The sequence below is a fragment of the Phalacrocorax carbo genome, chromosome 1 (genome assembly GCF_963921805.1).
Source record: "Phalacrocorax carbo chromosome 1, bPhaCar2.1, whole genome shotgun sequence".
NCBI lineage: Eukaryota > Metazoa > Chordata > Aves > Suliformes > Phalacrocoracidae > Phalacrocorax > Phalacrocorax carbo.
This window is the reverse complement of record NC_087513.1, coordinates 5,343,998-5,360,342: the sequence shown is the minus strand read 5'-3', so window position 1 is coordinate 5,360,342 and position 16,345 is coordinate 5,343,998. Positions and strand designations below refer to the sequence as shown.

The window sequence follows — 16,345 nt, the reverse complement described above, 5'->3', positions numbered from 1 at the left end:
AAATAAGTTGCTCAACTTATATCCATATAAGAAGTGTATATACATTATATATATGTGTATTTTTATAGAAAGAGAGGGAGAGTGATCTAATTTTGAGCATGTGCGTCATCACATTTAATAAAATAACCACTTAGCTGAATCTGGTCCGGGAACTTAAAAGAGACAAAAGTAGTATGCACACACAAAATGGAAACTCGAGCGACTCTCAGTGGGAGAAATCTGTTTTAAACAGTTTCCAGAAAGAAAGGGAGGGCAAACAATCATTTCAAAGCACAGAAAGCAGTGCAGGAGACAGCAGGCCAGAGTGGGAGGACTCAGTTAGGACTTACATTGAGGAACGATAATGACAAAGTCCCGTGCCGCGCACCTTGCCCAAAGAATCGGAGCTGCTCGTTAGGAGAAGCCTACTCCAGAGAGCGAAGGGCTGCAGGCTGAGGAGTATTTCTGTTTTGACACAGTCAACCATGACTTTCAATAAAGCTCTCCATGGATATATAGCAGTCCACAGACCTCTCTCTACGCTTTTGTTTATACAGCAGGATTTCTTTGTTATGTCATTCCCCTGGAGTGTTGCAAGAGCTTTTTTCCTCTGGAGCTCCTAATGCCTGCAACAATTTCACTGCCACTTTCCGTAGGTAAGTCTCATAACTGCTTTCCCAGCGTCTTAACCTGTAGCACCGTCCACCTGATAGAGGCACGGAATTGAACCCTGGCTACATGAGGCTCAGGCACGTGGCTTTGCACACACACTACCCTACCTCTTTTCCTGCAGGTTTCTCCTCCTCTGTAGTGCCTACTTTGAATACAAAACTTCCGGGGACAAGCATCACTGCTTGGCTTCCAGCACACAGCACAGAAAGCCACCTGTGTCATCCACCCTTTGTACAAAGCTCCTGTGTATTATTATTTGTATATCACCAAGATGTTCTACACAATGGTGGTGTGGGCTCATGTGGCAAAAGAAAAGCATGTAAAACACCTCTTTACACTCAGATACCAACACAGCAGTCTGCTGTGAGAAGAAAACTGGGCTCCACGACAACCCCAGATCTTATCCTTTGATATAGGAGGAGAGGAAGCATCTTTCTACAACAGAGATTTGTGTGTAGGGTTTGCACGACTGGAGCAGAGGGAAAATTCAGGAGCATTCACAGTTCTGTCCTGGATATCCTGGTCTTCCTCTACATCAACAACAGGATTTCGATTCACAAATGAGGGCAGGTTACTTTGGGGCATCTCCGGCAAGCCCTGCCCTGATGCAAGGATGGCTCCATTTCTCATGAAGCAGTTCCTCAACTACTTTAGTTTACAGCTCAGCGTATTAAGGTTAGCTGAAACTGGGTCAGCAGCTGCCTCGTGAGCTGCGCAGTCACTCCTACAGCATGCCCGGTAATCTCCATCGTAGAAGTGGGGTGTAACTGTTTCAACTGTCTGCTTTTAATTTGGAACTGCCTGCGAGGCAGCGCCCAGCTCACTGTCTCCTTTTCTGGCTCCAAGGGCAGCACCCCAACACTTACTGCAGAGCACCGAGCTGCAGGCAAGCCCTGCGCAAAACTCCTCCTCCTCCTCGGTCCCACCACCGAACACATCTAGCGTGCAGCCTTCAGCTCCTGCTTTCTGCCATTTATGCAGCGTATTGGTTGCTGTCTGGGTCTTCCAGCAGCTTGGCGCAAAATTACAGGGAGAACTTGATAAAAAGCTTCAATTCCCCAACAGGCTGGGGTGCACACTTACATAATAATAACTATAACGATACTGAAAAATGGAAACATTACCGTTGAGTCACTCTGGTGTTTTTTTTTTAAAGTGTTGCAATATTAGAAATAGAAATCTGGTATTTTCTACTAGCCATCAAAAGCTGAAACTGCAGCTAGCCCACAAACTCAGCTTTCAGGTTGCACTTACGCCTCCGAAGCGGATGCACCGCGGAAGGTTAAGCATCCGAGCAGTAACTTGATCATTTGCTCTTACAGCACAACCGCTGGCTAAATAAGTCATTGTGTGATCTAAAAGCTAAATTAAGGAAACATGTACTTTTAGGGGTTAAAACGAAAGAGCAGCATTCTGGAGTAATACTGGGTATTTGGGCCAGCAGAAGAGCATTTACAGTGGATTACTAAGCTTCCCAAATCACCAAAGAGGTAAAGTCCAGCAATATAAGACTCCTTTGTAGCTAACTAAAAATACATTGTCAGTGGATTTGTCCAGTTTTATGTATAAGCAATACTTCTTTCACCTGAACTAATACTAGTAGTCATATAAGCCCCTTATTGCCATGTGCTGCATTTTTTTTGCTAATCTTCAAGGATTTAGCTTCTTTGCCACATACCTCAGGGCACCAACTGATAAAGCTCTAACTCTCCATTTTTCCAGGACACCAGCAGTGCGGCCTTGCAAAAAATGAAAATCGCTCAAGAGATTTAAAGGGGAAATTTATTTTTAAAATCCTGACTTGCAGCAAAGAGGTGGATTTAAAAAAGCTTATCTATCAAGAATCAGTTTAAATTTTAATTCTATCTGGGGACTCTTTCATGCATTCTGGCTTTAAAGTTTATCTTTTGACAGGGACTTTTTGCCAATGTAATGGGCAGCTTTGTCAATTTAATTTGTCCAGGTTTTTATTACTGTTGAACTCCTTTTCCTAATATATATATGTTCAGTCTGTACCGAAGCTTTACCAGTTTGTATTTGTTTCTGCACCTGTTATATTGCTCTAAAGCAGGCCAGATATAGAGGTTTGCAGAAGAAATGCAAAATCAAATATATGAAAAACAAGCAACTAATTGTCTATAATGTATATAAATGTGTTTAACTTAAATAGAAATCTCTGCAGAAATCCTCAGTGAAATACTGACAAAACATCTCAGGCAGGAGGGGCAGACAGACAACATGGGGAATCCATGGAAGTGTTGCTGCTCTGTAAAACCGGACATCAGATTAACAGGGACAACTGGACCGTCCTTTGCCCATCACCGATTTATCCACAGCAAATGTTAGTTCTCCAGATCACCCGGATTCTGCAGTGAAAAACCATTTGTCAACTTAAAAAATATGTAAAGTTTTGAAATCGGCAGTTTGTTTCAAGTCCAGCAGGCAGCACAACAGGGTACAGTGGGAAAAAAGGCAAGTGAGGAATGCTCCAAATCCGAGCTTGTACAAACTGAGTATTACACTCAAAGCAGGATGTAAAGAGCATCTTGGTAAAACCAGAACTTATATAGTGCTTCCTAATGCTAAGGATAGAGATTTAGGAAATCCTGTAGCCAAGGTTATCACAATCTCTTGTCTTCCTTTTTCCTTTTTTTTTTTCAATACTAACAATCTAATGCGTATTATAAGGTGAAGTGACAAAAAATTAGAGCAAACCCTGAATTAGGGGAGCCGTTTCTAATGGGATTTCAAATCTGATAACATGCAAATATGCTGGTTTCATTTCTTAAATATTAAATATACTCTCAAGATTAGGTGATATTGGAAAGAAGAAATTATCTTTGGCTGATGTAAATCAGTAAGAATTACAGGAGTGGAAGGAGCTCAACCCACTTGAAAACTAGCTCTCCTCTCCTCTCTCTCAAGCATAAGACTCAAAACGAAAGGTGACATTTGAACATTTAGACCATAATTTGAAAACAATTTTCATACTTCAAACAAATTGGAGCAACAAGGGGGCGGTCTTGCTAAGAGAGGGTTCAGCAGCTCTTCTGAACATCTGAGATAACTGGCAAACTTGTTTATTTGAAGGCAGTCTGGTTCTCATTTCTGTCCACCTAGTAATTTACAGACTTCTACCAGCTTTGAAACAGTAGACTTTTAGATACTAAATTTAAATTTATATGGAAGGTATGTGATTGCTGGCCCTACTAGTGGAAATCTACAAACACAGTATGTGCATTGCACACTACATACGTTTGCTGTGTGTGTGCCGTCATCGAGTCTGAGCCCTGGCTTTTCAAAGTGAAAAGTGAGTTGAGAAACACCAGAAAGTCATTCTCACATGTCAGATTCACAAAATTGAACTTCCATTGTCTTGTCTTCCAAAGATGTGGGACAATCCCTGAACTCTTGGCGACTGCCTTCCTTGAGGCTGTTGTTTTTAAAAACTACCAAACCTGTAACCGCACATCTCCTCAAAGCTCTTAAACAATGCTCAGCAGGAAATACAGGAATCCATGTGCATTTTCAAGCGAGTATGCCGTCTCAACTCAACTAAACAGCTTACCTTTTCGTGTTTGTGTTTCTCTTTTTCTTTCTCTTTCTTCTCTCGTTCTTTCCTCTCCTTTTCCTTCTCCTTCTTTTCCTTTTCTTTGTCCTTCTCCCTTTCTTTCTTTTTCTTCTTCTCCTTTTTGTCTTTCTTCTTCTCTTTTGGTTTCTCTTTGTCCTCAAACAGTTTTTCAGGAAGCATTGGAGACAAGGAAGGTAACATGCTGGGAAGCCTCATGGCAGTTGGTGTGCTGAACAAGGGCAAAGACATTTCTTTGGGAGGTAACACAAGAGGTGCTGATGGAACCTTTATCTTATCTTCCTTACCCTTATCTTTAAGTTTCTCTTTGTCTTTCTTATCCTTGTCTTTTTTACCTTTCTCTTTCTCTTTCTTTTTATCTTTGTGTTTTTCTCTCTCTTTTTTGATATTGCCATCTTTCAACTTTACTTTTGTGTCAGCATCCTCAAAGTCCTTTAGTTTGAATTTATAGGGATCAAGATCATCCTCTTTGAGTAGTTCCTTCCACTGAAATTTTGCTTCCTTGTTTCCTTCCTTGTCTTTATCCTTCTCCTTGTTCTTTTCCTTCTCCTTGTTCTTCTCCTTGTTTTTCTCTTTATCTTTTTCCTTTTGTTTTTCTTTCTTCTTCATTTTTGTCTTCAGCTCCTTTTTCAACTTCTTTTTCACTTCTACTGATGAAGCCAACTTGGTTTTCTCCTCATAGACTTTGAGAAGAGGTTCTGGAGTTGGCGGTGAAGCAGAAGGTGAGGAGAAATAAGTGAAGTTGGTAGGTGGATTGGAAGGTGTCCCCATGTTTGCCTTTCGAATGACTTCATCAATCGAGTCATCCATTGTCCATGAAATGTCTGAACTTGAAGTCCCACCTGAGGGAGGTATTGGAGTTGCTCCTGCCTTATTCGCATTATTGGCAGAAACAGAAGGTTTAGGGGTTGTAGTCTCTGAAATAGAAAGTCTTTTAGGGCTGGTAAAAATTTCCCCTTCTGATTCGGAACCAGAGGAAAACTCAAAGGGATCCGGTTCTCGTTCTGCACATGCACGAGCAATCACAGCATCAATGGAGTCATCAATGGTCTTGTCCATTACCAGTACTTTCTTAGTCTGGTTTTCAATATTTGGCTTGGTGGCAGGCTCAGGTGGCGTCTGCCCTTGTTTTACTTGAATGTTTTCCTTTCCTATCTTGTCACTTAATGCAGCCAGAGGGGTTCTACTTGGTGTTTCAGGCTTGACAGGTGGTTGGGGAACATGAGCAGGAACCTTTGGACTTTTAGGACTTTTTGGGCTCTTGGCGCGACCTGGTGACTTTTTTTCTTTGGATCCAGTTTTTGGTGAACGTATGGGACTCCCAGTTACCACTGGTGAGGGCGTAGTTTTAGGTGATTTCGTCTTCTGTCCTGGAGAACTTGTTTTGGATTTTGTTTTGGGCACAAACGGCTTTGCCTCTAAAGTTTTGGGGGTTGGCACTTGCGATTTTGCGATGGGAGCCAACATTGGTGGTTCTGGAGAAGGAGGGGCTAAGTCTGTACTGTCCTGAACATGAACTGGAGAAAGCATTGGTGGTACTTTTTGAGTATTTATTGAGCTAAGAGGCTCACGTGGTTCCAAAGCTCCGTCCAAGGTGTCCCCTTTGGAAACCGAGAGTTTTGGCCGTTTTACAGGTGGAAAATCCTCAGCATCAGGACTTTCTAACGGTCTCTTGCTCAAGTAGTTCTCATCATTAATTGCCTCATCCTCTTCCATATCTCCTTCTTCTTCCAGTGGCACCTGCATGGCCTCTGCAGATGTACCTCCATCGGTAGGCACCTGTTCCTCTTCCTCTTCTGTAACAAAAAACATTTTAAAAAGGCATTAGGATAATTAAAAACGTGTTTTACAGAAACAAATAGACATCAGAGCAAATGTTCACATGCGTCTCCGCCCCTAAGAGATAACTGACGACCTAACAGCTTCCTACTGGTCTACTTGGAAGGAAAGCATGGCATCTCCTCTGTCTTGCATCAGCCAACATCACAACTGGTGGGTGCCCTCATTGCAGTGCAACATCAAACCCACAAGCAATGGATATGAGGGCAGAGCTCACCAGTGATGGCAGACCTTGTAAAGCAGGTCCAAAGTGTCAGTTCTACCTAAAAACGTCCTGATTATTTCTTACTGCAGTTGTTGGGATTATAATAACTCAAACCTGCTTCATTCATTTTAAATGAAGGGAGAGAGGTTGAAGCATTTTTTGCTGTAACAAAGCGGACTGCAAAGCATACATCAAAGTAAAATTCACTGGAATTAGCTTTCTTGCTTATATATCACAATTTTGACTGCAGATTAACTACTAGGAAAATGTCTTCCTAAACCCAGTTTGTTTTTCCTGAAGCAGCACAGTCTGAAGGTTAAAGCAGAGGACTAAGCCCCATTCAACCTGCCAGGTCCTGTCTCCGATACCATCTTAAGAGCTTGCTGCACACGGACATTATCTGTTATGATTATGTGGGAACACCCCAGCATTGCGTGTGTGCGTTGGTTTGGAGCAGGAGCGTGCCTTTGAAATGCATCCCCGCTTACTGTTGTTCTGTTTGCATCATGGAACAATCCTGGCGCGCACATGCTGGCTTCCTGCTATAGTGAAACCAACATGAAAGATAGGTTGCCAGAGGAATACACCTAATGTGTTCCAGTCCCAAGCGGGCGTTCAGGCTATGAGACCGAAAAAACAGCTTCTGAAAATAAGATAAACCTGAAACGTGCACAATGTGGACCTCAGGCACTAACTGTTTCGAGCCAGCGGGGACACCACAAGTGTGATTGGTGGGGTTTTTTTTTGTTTAATAGCGATTTTGTTTTTCCTGCATATAACACCATCTTCAGTCCTACACATGTGACATTATGGTGCAGAGAAAGGAGAAAATGCACTTGAGATCTCCCAGCAAATCCACGGCAGGTTTCAGAAGAGAACCTCTGATGTCCCCAACCACAGCCAAGCACTTTATCCTCTTGGATATACTTCCTCACTTTCGAAATGGAATTATCCAAGCACGAAAAAGGATTCTTAGTCTGGAATAAGAACGAGCAAACCGGCATTAACCTGACATATTTATATTTGCTGTAATTACATCATTACACCTATGGTGGGTTAACATTCCTGCATAGACAAGCTCACTTCACTTTACCCCATGTCTCTGTTTACCCACCTGCAAAAACGCATGACATTTTGTCTAGCAGGGTTTCTGCGGAAAGATATCAAGTGCCCTAAGATTCTCACATGAAATATGTAGTAAAAAACATTTATTACGACAGCAGATAAAACCCAACTTTTTAATGAGCAGGTGGTTTTAAAGAAGCAAACACTGAGAAACTTATAACACTAACACCGTTTAAAGCTTCGTAAGACAGCATCTTTCTGAAGTATCTCTTTTAGAGCCGTTTATTTTCAGGTTTTCTGTGCTGGTGTTTCTCTACTGTAATGTGTCAATGCTCTGATTTAGGAGAGTTGAGTCAAGAGCCCTGGGCTGCAGCACAAATCTTGCCAGCATCACAAATTAAGTAAAATGAGCTAGCAACTCTGGCTTTTGCCAGGGCCCAGAGGATTTACAGCAGCCAGCCCAGAGAGGAGACTTTGCCTGAGGATAAAGTCTTAGCCTTCCGTGAAAAACAGAAATGTTAGGGAGTTAGGTTTTGCCTGGCTGGGCACTGACATTAAATTTTTTAAACTGCAAAGTTAAGAGTATAACTGAGAAATCACTGTGGACCGAGCCTGCACCTGCTATGGGGGGAAAAAATCTGCTTCCAGATCATGGAAGTCATTTCAATCTCTGGTTAAGCTGTTGCAGAAATCAGCTGCCTTCATCTGCTCAAAACTGTTTTGGGGATGAAGAATTAGCATTCATCAAATGTCATACAGCACCGGTTGCTACCGAGCAATTCTTTCCCAACCCCAGTCAACCCAGTTTGCTACTGAGAGTTTGTTTTCATTTAAAATTTTAAAGAGTGATAAAATTTAAAACAAACACCATACTTTAAAATCGGGATTTAGAGAAGTCTTCTGCCTCAGCTACAAGATGAAAAATGTAGCCAAATTCAAACATTAGGAAAGAAGGGGTTTGATCATGCAGACTTTAAGAGATAGCAACAGAAACCATTTTAATATAAAAACCATGGGGATAAAAAGAGTCAGTAAAGGAGAAGAGAAACTACTGCAACGAGCAGTGAAAAAAATTACATTTACTAGAAAAAATCAGCACATTTATTTGCTAAAGATTTCTGCCCGGTGTCCGCTTAAACAGCCATTCTGCTATACCGTGTCTCACGGAAGTGCACTGCAATATTTCATATTTTTGTAACTCCTTCCTATCCCAAGGTGCTTCTCATGTTCTACCTACTCAGGATTGCAGAAAACCAGCAGCTGCTGGATCAAAGGTGAAAAAACAATTTCAGAGGAGGTTTGGAGAACAGAGACCGGAGTTTTGTACAATAAAAAAAGAGCAATGCTTATTTTTTTTTTAATAAGGCCAAGTAAAGTTTGCAACGGGACCACAAAGTTTCTGTGATCTTGTGTGGGGATGCCAGGGAAGGGCAGGAAAGGTTAAAGTGCAGTTTGTAGAGGTGAGACTAGAAATCGGGGTGTCTTGGCTCCGGCTTTCATGCACATTCCTGCAAGCCACAAAGACAACTTAGTAAGGAAGCAGAAGCATTACCATCCCTTTTATACGGACTTGGATTCCCCAAAACATCTGGAAAAAATTGCCTGGGTCAGTCCTGAACAATCCGGGGACTAAGGAAGTTCACGAGCACTTAACTACTGACACACATTCACCACTTTTCAGACATGCTCAGATGACAATCTGGAATCCTATCGTGGTCAAATGAAACCCAAATTTCTCTTGGAACAAGGCCACGGGCTGATCCTCAGCGAGGACTGGTTTTCTGCCAGGCAGCGGCTTTCAAACCTGAGCCACCACAGCTGTGACCGTGGCAGAAAACAATGAAGCAGGTTTGGTTTTTATTTTGGGGGGGAGGGTTAATTAGAGAAAGTGAAATCTCTGTCTTACATTCAAGAGCTACAGGCTTTTTTTCCTCCAGAAGGATTCACACAGGAGCAGGAACCAAATATGGGAAAATACCAACTTTTAAGTGCAATCTGCTTGACTTGGCGATGAGCATTTAAAAACACGCAGCCACTTTTTCACCTTTGTCCATCTCATTCACGCCCCGGCACTTCTCAACGCACAATCCTTTGTGCACAGGATTGCTTTTTAACTCTCTTTACTGCCATCTCCCCCTATCTCCGGCCACCTTATTAATGATCCGACTCTTGAGTTAGCATCTATAGGTCAAATGGATATCACCTCGGCCATCTGCCCTAATAACTCTCTCCTGTAATGAAAGGAGACTAGAGCTGTTTGGGAGGTTTCTCAAGATAACAGATACCTCTTTTTTTTTTTGGTTGTTGTTAGAGAAGTCAGTGCTGGATCAATATTAATGCTCACATTACTAAAGCTATACAGAGCAATTGTTTATTATGTCAGCCGGGCCCACGTGCAGAGCTGGGGTTCAGACGATGCGCAGGTTACAGAAGGGATGGGTTCAGCCGTCGCAGCCCAGCCCCGAAGGTGAACTTGTCCAACGCTGAAATAAAACAAGCTGACAGCCGTTAGCACGCTGCTTCTGAGAAAACTGTTAAGACAGCGTTTCTGGCCGGAGCGTATTAGGATGTGTAACACCACCTGCATCTATGTAACAAGGCAAGTTCTTCACTTTCATGAAAGGATGATTTTGAAGTTAGGGAAGGAAGGAATCCACTCCTCTCTTGACACGGGTCTGCAGCACGATCTCAGGCAGGTCACACTATGTACTGTCACCTTCCCGTCTGACAAGCGATGATAATTTCATCTCACAGAGGTGCTGTGAAAGCTGAACTTGGTAAATATGTAGCTCCTCAGGATCTCTGGACAGAAAGTATTAGAATCCCAAACGCAAGTCATGGGGATCTGTCACCACTTCAAATGCTGGAGAATTTCTTAAGCTGAATAGTTCAGGCAAGAAACTAGAACTCCTGCACCTTTTTAATGAAAAACCACTAAAGAAGCACAAATTTTCTTTCTTTGTACATCGTGTTTCTGTAGCACAGCAGGAATTCCAAAACCAAAGGTTTATTGAGTGTGTACCTTCTTAATTTGGCCACGGCTCAGTTTCAGGCCATTAATACTCCACACTTCAGTCATGAACTTCTAAGTTCACAATGATCGAGGGACTACTTGTCCCTAAATCTGACTCAGGGGTACAAAGGAACAGAAATTCTGCCTTTATTGCAGAAAAAAGAAGTGCAATCACCCGTAGCACACTATCGTGCTCTCCTGACTGCCTCATTAGAGGAGGCTGCACACGTTGCTCTTTCAACAACAGGTCTGATGAAAGTGAAAACAGGAAAAAATAGATGCAAAACTCTTCTGATTGAAGAGAAACACACCTGTGTACAGACATTCTTCAAGCAAGAAAACCTATGACACACATATATACATATTAAAAAATATATATAAAATTAAAATTGTCATCATCTTGGTCATTACCAGACTTTTTGCTTGGTAGCTTCTGAGATAGCAGCACTTACAGCACTTACAGTAAGCACTTACAGCCAGTCGATGTCCTAAGGAACATGGCCCAGACTGGGACAGACAAGATCTCTGCCCAGCTACTGACCCTGCCAAAAACTGTCACTTGGCCGGTATTTGATATAAGCAAGGTTCCAGTCTCTCTTCTGGAAACTGGATTAATATTTCCCTATGTCACAGGTTGGTGGTAGGATAAAACCATCTGGCTAAGACCTGGAGATCTAAGAATAAACCAGTATTTCTTAGGTACAAGATGAAGCCGAGTCAGATGTGCTGGCCTAAAGACTGACACCACTTGCTGAAGAAAGCATAACATGATGTTAGTAACAGCAGCCTCTTACCTCCAATGCAATGGCTAACGTATTAATTGCACACATTTCTGGCAGGTAACAGTTCCTGTGGAAGCCAACACTTGTTATAATAATAATGCAAGATTTTGGCATTTGGTATCTGATATTAACTTCAGTATGCCAGATAAAGAGTATCGCCTATCAGAGCAAACCCGCTAGGATATGATTCTGAATGAGCAGATGTTTCCATGTAACCCATACATGCCTATTTTCAATAATGAAATTTCTTCCATAACCCTTTTCTTTTTAAACAGAATTGGAACATTTTCTTTTCTAACGGGACGCACAATGGCCAAGTACAGATCTATCAGTAGATCGCGCATTTCTTTCACACACGGTTCTGCTCGTATCAGGTCTCGCCGCCCCTTTGCGCTGCACAGTACCAAGTACCAACGTATGGAAGATGAAAGCGTCAGGCTTTTTAAGGAAAATTAGGACTCGTGAGAGGAAATAATGTGACAGTGCCTGCACTGAAATCTTCAACACATGTTTCTTTCCAAGCACATGCCCCTTACAACCGCATGGATACTGAGCTGAAGGTTTTATACAAAGCCAGCTCAGCCTCTCAAGTGCAAGAAAGGCAGTGATCGTTCCCACCCAACAGATGAAAGTTTTTAGTGGGAAAAAAAATCCCAAACTTCCTGCAGACTTCCAGAATAATTTTCCTATTGTCTATATAAAGCATGAGATTAAGCCAGATACCTTTTGGGAAATTTTAAGTCACTAAGTCAAGAGCTTAACAATCCTATCACATCCTAGTAAGCAGGGGCTTTTGACTTTGTTAAAAGTGAGAAGTTTTTTTCTTATGCCATGATAGGTTTTATCTCTTGAACTTTTAATAACAATGGCCTTTTCCCAAAACAAACAGAAAGTGTGCTTGTAGTCCATAAAGGAAATTAATGGAAGAGCGACAAAATTCAATCCTGATATCCTACAGGCCAATATCCTGAGACCCTAATGCAAAATGGACACACCAAGATATCTGCGATACATTTTGAGCTCAAAATGCCGGATTTTATATAGGTATATGTGTGTGTGTATATATATATATATGTTATATATTATTATATATATTATTTCTCTGCCATATGAACACAACTGAACATTGATGTGACCTGTTTACCAAACAGGCAATACACCAAGAGATTTCTCTTTTACCGTATAAAGGAGATCAACCAACCTATTATCAAACCCTGGCATTTTCCAGTTGACACTTTCTCTGGGAAAAGAGATGGTAAGAGAGCACCATCAAGGAGCTCATCTTCCATGTGTCTCAAATTTTTCCACTGACATTGCCAGCGAGTTCATTCCAGCGCCTTCTCAGTATGTTCTAAAATGCAGAAACCACAAATACATAAAAAAGAAGCTTTCAGGTGTGGCTAGTGATTTTGCACACACAACTACAACAGTGAAGAGGATGTTAACGGTGCCTGAAGTTAAGCATCCAGACTCGTTAGTCACACTGGAAACTTTTGGCCCAAATGGCTGGGTGGTGCCTTTGACAACCGGTATTACTCTGGACTGAACTTGGAGGTGTTAAGCAAGGCTGCCTGACATTTATCACTCCAAAAGTAGTTCTTAGCCTGAAGCACTAAGAAGCTACAAGTGGTCAACAACCCCCCTCCATCCCTAATGACAAAATACACCCATCCATCTTGAAATACAGAGGATAGCAGTAATCTGGTTCAGGACTCACAAATTTCCAGACCAATTCAGTTACCTCTCCGCCCTGCTGAACAACTGCTTCACAGTCTTCATTAGGCATTTCTTGGTATGAAATCAACAGAGATGAACTTTTGAACATCAGCACAAGAGTAAGAAATCCCTAGTTTGCCAGAAACAAATCACAACTACTAAAGCTGTAGTTCTACATCACAGTATTGCTTTAAAAAGAAACAGTCCTGTCCTTTCTTTTGTTCTGGTTCAAGCGTTTGTGCAGGAGAATGGATTATAACAAGGCAGAGGAAAGTCCTGCACCTCCTTTCTTATATCATCACTTTGCCCCTTCTCCATAGTGAGGTGACTTAATGGGCTACCTCAGATGGAAATATATCTGGGGGTGGAAGGAAAAAAACAAAGAGGAAGTATTTTCCTGTCCAGCTGGCAAAGTAAAAAGCCCACCTCAAGATCACAGAAGCCTAAGGGTGTGGGAAAGAAGAGCAGAGAGGTGCGGAGCATCGCTCTTTGGGCATCAGATCTTGGCTTAGGGTATAATGTGCAACTTTGGCTTCCACTGCTGCTTTAGGGTGCTGGATGCAATGAGAATAACAGTTTTAAATACTTACTAGTGGCGGTCCTCATTATAATACTTTTTATAATGTGCAATGTTTATGAAGCCAAACTACCCAGGATTCTTAAAACGACACACCCAGCTTCCTGCTGAAGACAGAAAAACAGCGTTGGCAGATTGTTATCAACTACACTCACAATCTCTCTCTGACCTGACAAAATATCAGTCCTGCACTTGCGCTGCTTATAGCAAGCAAAAAAGTGTTTCTGTCTAAATACAAAGAGGGAGACTTTATTTTCGGCTTTTTAAAACGGTTTTTGTAGATCACACATACATACACGAATAAATGCCCGTGCATGGCAGTGCTATGCTAATGTGTCTGGAGCTGTTATGCAGACTGTGGATGGAGAGTAAAAGCAACCACAGAAGCATCTTTAGGAAGTGATCGAGCGAGAAGACGCATGGGAACCAGCCAGCTCGCTATCAGCAGGGCAGCCTTGCTTCGGTCACTTTGGTGTCGCTCTGAATTACCTGTGATTGAGTCTCTCCCCTGAAATCTGCAGAACAGAGCGTGATGCGAAAACCACCGGCGTCTGATCAAAACATAGAGCCAGGGACAGAAAACCTCCATGACAAAATCTGGATTAATCTGGATGCTTTTTATTTTACTTTTCACTCCCTCTGGAATAAAAAGTCCTTAACAGAATCAGGAATTCGCCCCGAAGTATGCGTGCAGGAGTAGAGGTTTTCTCTTTAAAGGAACATTTTGACTTCTAAAAAATGAAATTATTAGCAAAGACAAGGTAATTAGGCAATGACAATTCATAGAGTACAACCAATCAATAACAGAGTACATTAGCGAGACTGACAGAGGTGTGAAGCCGATACGTTATAAATGGCTCTATACTGACCTGTAAAAATGCAGCATTTCCCTAACATTCGGCACAATAAAAAACTAAAATGCTATATAAGCAAGCCAACCTGAAATGACACCTAGTATTATAAATGGCCTAATCTATATGTTAATACTGTTGTATCACATAACTGCAGCAAGACTAAGATAACAATATGACTTTGGGGTTTCTATGGCTACATCCTGGGCTAACGTGCCTGAAAGGGCTTGCTGCTGACACCACACAAGCTTTCTGAGTGCTTCTCTTTGGTTATTTATGATATGATTTATGATAACGACAACATCTCCTATTTTCTCCCCTCGTCAGATACAATAAATTGCCATCGTTAATCACCGTTCTTGCTTCAGCTATGATTACAATAGTATAATAGGGCCTAGCTATGGTAATACTGTGTATTAAGGTGTTTTTTCCCCCCCTTTAAAGAAATATGCACAAGTAGATCTTTGTAGCCGATGTCAGTACCTGGAGTATTTAAATAATCTTCCTGGAAGTATTCCTGGATGAGAATTTCTGTTATAACTAAAGATTTGGCACCGCTCCTCTTGCAAAGATCGAATTTATGATCTAAAGACTCAAAATCCATGTCGCATTATCTGTATCTAACAATTCTCAAATGTAACACAAGGGGTTTATACGTATTTTTCTTGACAAAAGGAAAGCGGATGGTCAGTCTTTTCACTTTGCACCTCCATATCTAATCTTCCTGGCTGAGCTTTCCAAACCAGCTTTTCAAGTATCACAAATCTTACTAGAAACAAAAACACTGAACCTATATAAACATTTTGAAGGATTTTATAGTGCTTTTCCTTTTATATATTATGGTCTTGTATAAGGAAATATACTGTTTTACCTTCAATAAAATCCTGTGCTAAAAAACCCCACGCTTTTACAAATATTTGAGGATGCAACAATTTATAAGCAACAATTTATACCTCCTAGCAGAGGAACAAACCAGGTATTTATTACATTGTGCTACCTGTACTTCTGCCATACTAGTAACTTTTACCTGGCATTGCAGAATTTGTTTGAGTCCGTCACAGATTTGCAACCTACATATGGATTCAGGCACTTGGATTTGGAAGTGAGAAAATACAGTGATTATTTAATATCTTATTTTGCGACACTGCTAAAGAAGCCCAGAAATGCCAAGGCATAATTGTCCCATAGACATCACGTACTTCTTTCACCGTGTTACTTCAGACTTCACCCTTTCTTCCCAAAAGTTCAAAATATAAACCCCAAAAGCTTTGCTTTCTGTGTAGCGCACCTGTGACAGCAGAACCGTGGTTTAGGGCACAGGTTCTAGAATTGCTAGAGTTGCATTTCTTGTCCTCAGGAGTCTCAGAGACAGCAAGTAAGAGGCAGACATGATGGCACAGTGGGGTATTTTAGATTGTATTAATAAGCATATTTCTATTTATATTGCTGCTATAAATAGCTAACGTGCCCTTCAGCCCAGCTATCATTAGTGTCCTGACTTGATATTGGTTTTGTGGCAAAGGTAGAAGACATGGGAGGGGAGACGGTGGCAATATGGATCAGTGCAGGGAAGATGTTTGATGTGTAAGCAGTGGCATGGAAGAAGTGGGAATATGAAGACAATGGTTTCCTACTGAATGATGAGCTCATCTCAAAGTTCAGAGGATAAACACGGACACCGCTGCGCTAGGTGCGGCGCAAAAGCCAGGTGGAGAGAGAACACCTCTGCCCGAGGCGGTCTGCAATCAGCTACAGTTACCTGCGCCTGCCTTGCTTTACCCCCTCAAAAGTAAACCCGGGCTGTTTGGGGTATTAATCTGTTACATACTTGCTCACGCGATGGAGCTTCTGCAAAAATGCATTACCAGAAGGAAGCGTTGGCTCAACGCAACTTAAAGACCATCATCATTCTTGCTATGCAGGACAAAGATGCAACTTCGCCATCATAGAAAGGCTGTGAGTGTTTATATCACCTTCAAATAACTTTTTATTTCAACAACTCATTTGGCCATTAATTGCCTTTCCGCTCCTCTTCCTATTGCAATTGCGAGGGCACG

The 16,345-nt window shown here is 41.7% G+C and overlaps 1 protein-coding gene across 3 annotated transcripts in view; it reads right to left on the bottom strand.

The window, feature by feature from the left end:
• TAF3 (TATA-box binding protein associated factor 3) overlaps positions 1-16,345 on the bottom strand; it is a 119,228-nt gene that overhangs the window by 23,422 nt on the left and 79,461 nt on the right. For all 3 annotated transcript variants that reach the window (XM_064442734.1, XM_064442741.1, XM_064442749.1), the window contains one exon: positions 4,220-6,036. In XM_064442734.1, the coding sequence (XP_064298804.1) occupies positions 4,220-6,036 (1,817 nt within the window). The remainder of the gene's footprint in view (positions 1-4,219; positions 6,037-16,345) is intronic.